Below are 10,768 nucleotides of genomic sequence, written 5' to 3'. Positions count from 1 at the left end.
GTACAGTACATTAGATTGTACAGTCAGTTGTAAACAGTCACAAGTGACTCCATCTGAATGAGTGATGAAATGACGTCATGATGGAGCAGAAACCTCTCGTCTCCATAATTTAACCTTTTGTGTTTTTAAATCGTAAATTAACGATCCTACATGATCAAACTACAGCTTCACACGACAGTAGCAGATCTACAAGCTCCAAACGCGGTGCGAAGCGACGCGTTTCGAGCTTGTAGATCTGCTACTTTTTTTTTGCAATTTTTTAAATTTGAATCCTGGAAAGGTTTGGAGTGTCTGAGGTTTCCCCCCAAAAGTGTGTACAGGGGGCGTGCCGTGGGGGTGTGGTATAGAGGCGTGGCATGGGGGCGTGGTATAGAGGCGTGGCATGGGGGCGTGGTATAGAGGCGTGGCATGGGGGTGTGGTATAGAGGCGTGGCATGGGGGCGTGGTATAGAGGCGTGGCATGGGGGCGTGGTATAGAGGCGTGGCATGGGGGCGTGGTATAGAGGCGTGGCATGGGGGAGTGTTATAGAGGCATGGCATGGGGGCGTGGTATAGAGGCGTGGTATAGAGGCGTGGCATGGGGGCATGGTATAGAGGCGTGGCATGGGGCGTGGTATAGAGGCGTGGCATGGGGCGTGGTATAGAGGCGTGGCATGGGGGGCGTGGCACATATATCGATGGTCTATCTTAGTGGTTCTCAAACTTTTTCATGTCAAGGACCCCCCAAATAAATATGTATTTGGCTGCGGACCCCCACCCCACCCCGCCCCCCCATCTGAAAACAGGGGGACCCCCACCCCGCCCCCCCATCTGAAAACAGGGGGACCCCCACCCCATACCAGATGTGTGTTGAAAAAAGCAGATCTACAAATAGCGGATGTCTAATAGGTTTAAAGTGGTTACACTGAATGTGATGCTATACTGTACAGTAATATTAACTCATTTATTTTACAGCGGGACCCCCTGGGACCCCCCTCAGGGACCCCCCTCAGGGACCCCCTGGGGGGGGGGTCCTCGGACCCCACTTTGAAGAACCACCCGGGGGCGGGGCCTCGGGCCATGAGGATCACATGACCGTAACAAACTCCCAGCATGCTCTGTTCGTCCGCTTGGCCCCGGTGCTTGCTGGGTAACGCAGTTCTTTCAGTTCATTGGTCCACACACACAGACAGAGTGTAGCCTGTGTTTCCTCATATGGACAGGAGGGGGCGGTACGACCCCCGGGTTCTGTCACCGTGGTTACCGGGCCGTCACCATCCACAGGCCCAGAGCCACGTTGGCGGCCAATAGGGCGGAGCCCCCCAGCAGCAGGAAGAAGCCAATCAGCTCGCGGCGCTGCCGGTCGGTCACCACGGAGACCAGCGTGGCCTCCAGCAGAGCGGACAGCATCCACTGACCGTCCAGAGCGAAGCACGGCACCGAGTTCACCACCGCTAGAGCCCCGCTAAGAGACACTATGTATCTGATGAGGAGGTTAAGGGTTTATATACACATATATATATACACACACACACACACACACATACACATATATATATATATATATAGAGTTCACCACCGCTAGAGGTCGGGGGTTCGATTCCCGGCTCGGGTCATACCAAAGACTGTAAGAGCTGTTGGTTCATTTGGCTGTGTGTCATTTTGACTATGCATGCTCCTCATGGTATCACAACAACACTAAGGCCTTAAAACAAGGCTCCAGACATCCCAAAACAAAGTAGTAAGGCTACTTCTGGGCCTCAATCACAGAACCCATCTAACCCCTGCTCATTTTGCTAGGATTGGATGGCTTAGGGTTGAGGACAGAGTACAGCAACTTGCTATGGGCCTGGTCTTCAAGATACACCACAACATTGGGATCCCCCTGTATTTGTCTAAATACTTCCAAAACATAAATCAAGTCCACGATCATAACACCAGAGGCAGCTCCACTGATCATGTTCAACCCAGATTTGGCTCAACATAGGGAATGAACTCGTTCTCATGCTATTCAACAAAAATGTGGAATGCCCTACCAAAAGGAGTAAAGGAGTGTAAAACCCTACTCACTTTCAAATCTACCCTAAAGAATCACCTTCAGGAGGCTGACATTACAAACTGGCCCCTGTCTGAGTCTGTCTGAGTCTGACTGAGTCTGTCTGAGTCTGTCTGACTGAGTCTGTCTGAGTCTGTCTGAGTCTGTCTGAGTCTGACTGAGTCTGTCTGAGTCTGACTGAGTCTGACTGAGTCTGTCTGAGTCTGACTGAGTCTGTCTGAGTCTGTCTGAGTCTGACTGAGTCTGACTGAGTCTGTCTGAGTCTGTCTGAGTCTGACTGAGTCTGTCTGAGTCTGACTGAGTCTGTCTGAGTCTGACTGAGTCTGACTGAGTCTGTCTGAGTCTGACTGAGTCTGTCTGAGTCTGTCTGAGTCTGACTGAGTCTGACTGAGTCTGTCTGAGTCTGACTGAGTCTGACTGAGTCTGTCTGAGTCTGACTGTCTGAGTCTGACTGAGTCTGTCTGAGTCTGTCTGAGTCTGACTGAGTCTGTCTGAGTCTGTCTGAGTCTGACTGTCTGAGTCTGACTGAGTCTGTCTGAGTCTGACTGAGTCTGTCTGAGTCTGTCTGAGTCTGACTGTCTGAGTCTGTCTGAGTCTGTCTGAGTCTGACTGAGTCTGTCTGAGTCTGTCTGAGTCTGACTGAGTCTGTCTGAGTCTGACTGAGTCTGACTGAGTCTGTCTGAGTCTGACTGAGTCTGACTGAGTCTGACTGTCTGAGTCTGACTGAGTCTGTCTGAGTCTGACTGTCTGAGTCTGACTGAGTCTGTCTGAGTCTGACTGAGTCTGACTGAGTTTGACTGAGTCTGACTGTCTGAGTCTGACTGAGTCTGTCTGAGTCTGACTGAGTCTGACTGAGTCTGTCTGAGTCTGACTGTCTGAGTCTGACTGAGTCTGTCTGAGTCTGACTGAGTCTGACTGAGTCTGACTGAGTCTGACTGTCTGAGTCTGACTGAGTCTGACTGAGTCTGACTGTCTGAGTCTGACTGAGTCTGACTGTCTGAGTCTGACTGAGTCTGACTGAGTCTGACTGAGTCTGACTGTCTGAGTCTGACTGAGTCTGTCTGAGTCTGTCTGAGTCTGACTGTCTGAGTCTGACTGAGTCTGTCTGAGTCTGTCTGAGTCTGTCTGAGTCTGACTGAGTCTGACTGTCTGAGTCTGACTGAGTCTGTCTGAGTCTGTCTGAGTCTGACTGAGTCTGACTGTCTGAGTCTGACTGAGTCTGACTGAGTCTGACTGAGTCTGTCTGAGTCTGACTGAGTCTGTCTGAGTCTGTCTGAGTCTGACTGAGTCTGTCTGAGTCTGTCTGAGTCTGACTGAGTCTGTCTGAGTCTGACTGAGTCTGACTGAGTCTGTCTGAGTCTGTCTGAGTCTGTCTGAGTCTGTCTGAGTCTGTCTGAGTCTGACTGAGTCTGTCTGAGTCTGACTGAGTCTGACTGAGTCTGACTGAGTCTGACTGAGTCTGTCTGAGTCTGTCTGAGTCTGTCTGAGTCTGACTGAGTCTGTCTGAGTCTGTCTGAGTCTTAAAGTAATACTAGGTAACGTTTTCAACAAAACTAAAGTTAAATTGTATATCTTTTGCGAGTGGCAAAAGTTTCACAACACCCACTCCGTGAATTTCACCCCCGGAAGCCTTTTATTTATATATTTTCTATTGAACGTGTACGGGGGGGACTTTCCCGGGAAAATGACGTTCCTGGCCAACGTCATGACGTCGTGGCCGACGTCCTCAGGAACTACCGCAACGGTTTCCTGTTTGGCCAGGAACTACCGCGCTATTAACAAAAAGGAACCTCACGCTGATTTTAAGAGAATGTAGAATTGGGAGATCGAAAAAGAACAGAAAAAGAAAGCACAGCTCATGGTAACTAATGCTCCACTGGCTAAGAGAAACGATCCGTAGATAGTATAAAACAATTAAAAGATCGCTTTTTGAAACGCTTCCGGCTTCCGGTGAAAACGAATGGAATTCTGGGTAATCGAGGACTAGGGAAATTGTATGCAGTGACGGTAGCGACCAGCAGAGGTTGCTAAAAATCGTTATTTGTGATTTTGCATTGTACAACTTTAAGTGTATATCTGTATGTCTTCTTAAATGTCCTCATGATGTGAGTGCACAGGGATCTCATTTTAAATAAGACTCCAGTTTAGAGGACCTTGTATTGTGAACTGTACTTCCATGTACTTCTTTCCATGTCTTTATAAATAAAGTATTCAATCAATCAAAAGTTCCTGAGGCTACTTATTTGAACTGAGGCTACTTACTGTACTTACTGTACTGACTGTTACCAAATAGATGTTTATAAACATCTGTCCCCTGGACAACAGGCCAGGAGACAGATGTTAAACATCTGTCCCCTTGACAACAGGCCAGGAGACAGATGTTAAACATCTGTCCCCTTGACAACAGGCCAGGAGACAGATGTTATAAACATCTGTCCCCTGGACAACAGGCCAGGAGACAGATGTTATAAACATCTGTCCCCTGGACAACAGGCCAGGAGACAGATGTTATAAACATCTGTCCCCTGGACAACAGGCCAGGAGACAGATGTTATAAACATAATAATGAATTGCATTTTTATGGCGCTTTTCTCAAACTTACTCAAAGCTCTTTACAATGGTTCAAACAGTCAACTTTTTCATGTCAAGGACCCGAATGATATGTATTTTTGGCCACGGACCCCCATCTCAAAATATGTTGTTCCAGGGACCCCCCAGAACACAGATCGGAGTAAGATGTTTTGCTTTAAAACATAAATATATTCAAAGATTTGCAAAAAAGAATCGAGTTCTTCAAAATATCAGATCTACAAGCTCTGGCAGGGTGGCACTCAGTGCCGCGCTATAAACATCTGTCCCCTGGACAACAGGCCAGGGGACAGATGTTTATAACAGATGTTTATAAAGGACAGATGTTTATAAAGGACAGATGTTTCAGAGGATACTTGCAGAAGGTTTCCAGGAACACCGGCAGCTCCAGGTTGAGGAATCCTAACCGAGGGATGAAGCTGGTCAGGCTCACTGAGGAGCACACACACACACACACACACACACACACACACACACACACACACACACACACACACACACACACACACACACACACACACACACACACACACACACACACACACACACACACACACACACACACACACACACACACACACACACACACACACACACACACACACACACACACACACACACACACACACACATAGGGTTATAGCCATTCATGAATGCAATACAATTCACAGGATAAAATGAGACTTAATGTGTTCATTCTAACACAGGAGGAGATGTTGTTCCTGACGTTAGTTTTAGTGAAAACTAAACATCCTGCATGTATCGGTATCGTAACTTAAGAGTTGGACAATATCGGAAAATCCATGAAATGATGGATAACTCAGTGGTTCTTAGACTTTTCTCATGTCAATGACCCCCAGAATGATGTGAATAGAGCATCGCAGTTCCCGCCCACTTCCTGGTTTTTCCTGGTGCCGGAAGGAAAAACTCAATGAATTTTTCCCATTGACATTTCCAAAAATATTTATATCAATTAATTTAAGCCTAGAATCAAGCCAATAAAACATGACCATCATCATGACCATAAAACGTATTTTTATATTTAATTATATGATATACTATATTTAATAAATACCCTTTGTTTTGCCGTTTAAAAAAATAATAATCACAGAATCAAACGTTTTATGGTCATGATGATGGTCATGTTTTATTGGCTTGATTCTAGGCTTAAATTAATTGATATAAATATTTTTGGAAATGTCAATGGGAAAAATGCATTGAGTTTTTTGCAGTGGAACCCGGAAGGGGCGGGAACTGCGATGCTCTATTTGCTGTGGACCACCATCTCAAAAACATTTTGAGCCAGGGATTTTTCAAAAATAGCAGATCTACAAGCTCATAGTGCGGCACTCGGTGCCGCACTATGAGCTTGTAGATCTGCTATTTTTTAATAGCCAAATACATCTTAAAATGACACATGATACAGCACATGATCGTTCTAGAGAGACAGGGAGATGTTCTTCTAGTTTGGGTCTGAGCTCTTTGTTTTGAACACCAGTTCCTTCTCATTTCAGTGACTAAAGGGACCGTTTGATTATTCTGCTGTTTCTGCTTTTTTAAAGCATTCAATCCGGGAACACACACTTTAGATGTGTATAGCTATAACCTTTATGTTATACTTTGGGCTGTTTATAAATAGCAGATCTACAAGCTCATAGCGTGGCACAGATTTGTAACTCAAATCTTTGCTTCTGGGGGATTCTACAAGCGTCTTCTAAACTCATATTCATATACAGACATAACTGTGTTGCTACAATATCAGTGGCTCCCAAACCTTTTTCATGTCAAGGACCCCCAAAATGACCCCCAAAATGATGGATTTGGCCGCCGACCGGCACAGATCGGTGTTATTTTTTTTGCTTTAAAACACATACATATATATATTCTAAGATTTGCACAATTTTCCACGATAAAAAAAAAACAATAGCCAAATAAATCTTTAACTGACAAAGATGTGTTCCCAGTCTTAATGGGTTAACACTAGTTGCTTCTCGTTTTGGTGACTAAGGGACTTTTTGTTTATTCTGACGTTTCCGCTTTTTTATAAATAGCTGGAAAATGTCCATCAAGAGAAATGCCTAAAAATGGACAAAACAGAATAAATGCTAAAGGGAGGACAGACAGACAGACAGACAGACAGACAGACAGACAGACAGTTACACAATCATGTCTTTAGCTTCTTTCACCACAACTCTAAATACACACTGTGTTTACACACAATACACAACTCTAAATACACACAGTGTTTACACACAATACAATTAAACCTGTAATTAAACCTTCAGCAAACTGTCTAGGCCAGCGGTTCTCAACCTTTTCAAGCCGAGACACCCCTAAAATAATCATATTTGAACTGGGGACCTAAGTCACAAAACCATGTGACTTTAGGCCAAACAAAATGGCCTATTTTGTCCCAAGTCACACTAGGGAGATCCATTTGACTAAAAGGGGAGGGAACAGCGTGATCCTTTTCAATTAGGAGATTCAATAAAGCCATTTTACCAGACAGGTGTCCAGTGTCATGAGGAGCTGACTTAGGCACAAATAAAAATGTCCTCAAAACATGACTTAGGCCTTTAGTTTAGCAAGGTGACCATAGCGGCTTTCGGATCAGGTCAAACAACCAGACCATTATCTGTTTTTTTAACCCATTGATACCTGTAACGCATCTGTGTCACTTTAGATTTCTTTAGGCTATTCAAAAATAGCAGATCTACAAGCTCATAGCGCGGCACCGAGTGCCGCGCTATGAGCTTGTAGATCTGCTATTTTTGAAAAATCGAGGGGAATTATATTTTATTTTTAGGATTTAGAAGACATTTCTAGAATCTTCTCAGGTCTTAACACATTAACCGCCAAGAACGTAGTCCGTTAAATCCAACTGTTAAGCGCCGAGACCGTAGCCCTACGGGCTGCGGTCTTTTCGCGCATGCGCGGTCCGGGTGCACTTTCGGAATTGTTTTGATCCACTTCCGTTTCCGGTTTGATGACAGGAAATAGAATTATTTGGGATCCGGTTTTCACGATCACGCCCGCTTCCCATTCTACAGACGAAACTGAAACTCAATTCTCTTCCTGTAGTTTTTTCTCCTCGCATTTCACTGTTTAACGTAATCCGCTCTAACTCAAACATGGATGCCCCGTTTGACACGTGGTTTTCACTGGGAGATACAGGGAGATCTCGCGGATGTAAACAGACCGTACGGCTCAATCTTAAGGATTTTAACAAGATCTATGGCGACATGAAAAAAACAAAAAAACAACAAAAACACCTTGGCACTGGTGAGTACATTATGAGATTAACCTCTGGCGGTCGATGTGTTAATGGGTTAAAGGGGGGGTGAACGTACCTGCATACTGTAGGTGGGGGGGGTAGCCCACAAACAGCATGTGGGTGTTGGGGGGGTGTTGGGGGGGGGGGGGGGGGGTGAACGTACCTGCATACTGTAGGTGGGGGGGGGTACCCCACAAACAGCATGTGTGTGTTGGGGGGGTGTTGGGGGGGGGGTGAACGTACCTGCATACTGTAGGTGGGGGGGGTAGCCCACAAACAGCATGGCGGTGTTGGGGGGGTGTGTGACCCTGATGAAGCGGGTCTGGTTCTCCAGGGATGGGGTCACACACACACTGGCTCTCTCAGAGGAGGCGGGGCTTAGACAGTCCTCATCACTATGACAAACCCTGGTCCCCGAGACCATCTTACGCACCGGCATACAGGCATACTGCAACACAGAGATATACTCTATTACTCTAGTACTCTATTACTCTATTACTTTATTACTTTATTACTCTATTAAACCATCTTACGCACCGGCATACAGGCATACTGCAACACAGAGATATACTCTATTACTCTATTACTCTATTACTCTATTACTCTATTAAACCATCTTACGCACCGGCATACAGGCATACTGCAACACAGAGATACTCTATTACTATATTACTCTATTACTCTATTACTCTATTAAACCATCTTACGCACCGGCATACAGGCATACTGCAACACAGAGATACTCTATTACTATATTACTCTATTACTTTATTACTCTATTAAACCATCTTACGCACCGGCATACAGGCATACTGCAACACAGAGATATACTCTATTACTTTATTACTCTATTACTTTATTACTTTATTACTCTATTAAACCATCTTACGCACCGGCATACAGGCATACTGCAACACAGAGATACTCTATTACTTTATTACTCTATTACTCTATTACTTTATTACTCTATTAAACCATCTTACGCACCGGCATACAGGCATACTGCAACACAGAGATACTCTATTACTCTATTACTCTATTACTCTATTACTTTATTACTTTATTACTCTATTAAACCATCTTACGCACCGGCATACAGGCATACTGCAACACAGAGATACTCTATTACTCTATTACTTTATTACTCTATTAAACCATCTTACGCACCGGCATACAGGCATACTGCAACACAGAGATATACTCTATTACTTTATTACTCTAGTACTCCATTACTCCATTACTTTATTACTTTATTACTCTATTACTCTATTAATCTATTACTCTATTACTTTATTACTTTATTACTCTATTACTTTATTACTTTATTACTCTATTACTTTATTACTCTATTACTTTATTACTTTATTACTTTATTACTCTATTTGTTGCAGAGGTTCCTGCGAGGTATAAAGGACTGTATTTACTATCTTTAATGGGCTGATTCTACTGTGACCGGATGGAGTTGAAAACCGGTTTCTTAAGTTAGCTGCCCACATAATTATGTACCCACTTGCCGATTTATTTAATCTTTCCTTGTCTACCAGTGAGCTTCCAGCTATTTTTAAACATGCCCGTATCACTCCACTTCATAAAGGAGGCGATGTACTCAATCTTGATAATTATAGACCTAAATCTATTATTTGCTCCACTGCCAAAGTTTTTGAAAAATTAATTTATAACCAACTTTCCCATTATACCACTACTAATAACATTTGATCTGAATTTCAATCAGGTTTTAGGCCCAATCATTCCACTACAACTGCATTACTTAAACTCACAAATGATGTATATTCCTCAGCAGGGAATGGTCAACTGACTGGTGCAATATTTATTGATTTAACAAAAGCTTTCGATTTAGTTGACCGATATCTTCTTTTAGACAAGCTTCATGCTATTGGCCTTTCGCAAAATGCCCTTCTGTGGTTCAACTCATACCTACATAATAGAAAAGCGTGTTGTCCTGCAAGGAAATACATCTTCCATGGTGGTTCAACAAAAAGGCGTTCCGCAGGGTTCTACATTAGTTCCCAGCTTTATGCCGATGACACGGTTATCTATACATCCAGTTCAGATACATCACAAATTCAAGCCTCTTTGCAATATGACTACAATATTTTACAAAACTGGCTCTTGCATAACAAATTACTGCTTAATAAATCAAAGACTTTTATCATGATCTTTGGCACTAGACCTAAACTCAAATCCACTCCTGCTTCTTTTATAATAACCAGTCATGACGGCATGCCTCTGCATAAAGCTGACAACATAAAATATCTTGGTGTATGGCTGGACTCAGAACTCACATTTAAATCTCACATTAATCATGTTCTAAAAAAGGTTAACTTTGGAATAAGTGTCTTATATAGATCCAGAGACTGTTTTTCACTCAATGTCCGTAAGAAACTGGCTACACAATTAATACTTCCATTGTTTGATTATTGTGACGTGGTATATCAAAATGCCTCGAAGAAAGATCTTGTTCCACTTAACACAGCATACAATAGACTCTGTAGATTTGTCCTTGGTTGTCCTTTTCTCACACACCACTGCATAATGTATGACAGACTTCAATGGCAATCACTAAAAGTAAGAAGACGCATGCACTGGCTTCAAATGGTATTCAAATGTATTTATTTTAGTTATCCCATCTACCTTAAACGCTTTTTAGTTCCCATTCCTTCAACACAACGTACCAGACACTCTACACAGGTTTACTTTACTGTCCAGTTGGCAAGAAGTATAATTGCCTTTTCTTTCAAAGCTCCTTCAGATTGGTATAATTTACCGGTTAATATCAGATCCATTTCAACATTCCCACTTTTTAAATGTGCACTGTCTTCTTACTTTGAAGTTGTATGCTCTTGTTATCG

General features: G+C 43.5%; 1 protein-coding gene across 1 annotated transcript in view; it reads right to left on the bottom strand.

Annotated features, from left to right (window-relative positions):
• Positions 1-242: 242 nt before the first annotated feature.
• mbtps2 (membrane-bound transcription factor peptidase, site 2) overlaps positions 243-10,768 on the bottom strand; it is a 35,805-nt gene continuing 25,279 nt past the window's right edge. The window contains exons 10-13 of the mRNA XM_080417999.1: positions 8,142-8,346; positions 4,981-5,056; positions 784-1,462; positions 243-743 (exon numbers count right to left, since the gene is read on the bottom strand). Of these exons, the coding sequence (XP_080274125.1) occupies positions 1,240-1,462; positions 4,981-5,056; positions 8,142-8,346 (504 nt within the window). The 3' untranslated portion in view covers positions 243-743; positions 784-1,239. The remainder of the gene's footprint in view (positions 744-783; positions 1,463-4,980; positions 5,057-8,141; positions 8,347-10,768) is intronic.

This window comes from Gymnoscopelus braueri, assembly GCF_963280865.1.
Source record: "Gymnoscopelus braueri genome assembly, chromosome: 21".
NCBI classification, from domain to species: Eukaryota; Metazoa; Chordata; class Actinopteri; order Myctophiformes; family Myctophidae; genus Gymnoscopelus; species Gymnoscopelus braueri.
Note: the sequence above shows the minus strand (reverse complement) of the source record. Positions and strands in the feature narration are given on the sequence as shown.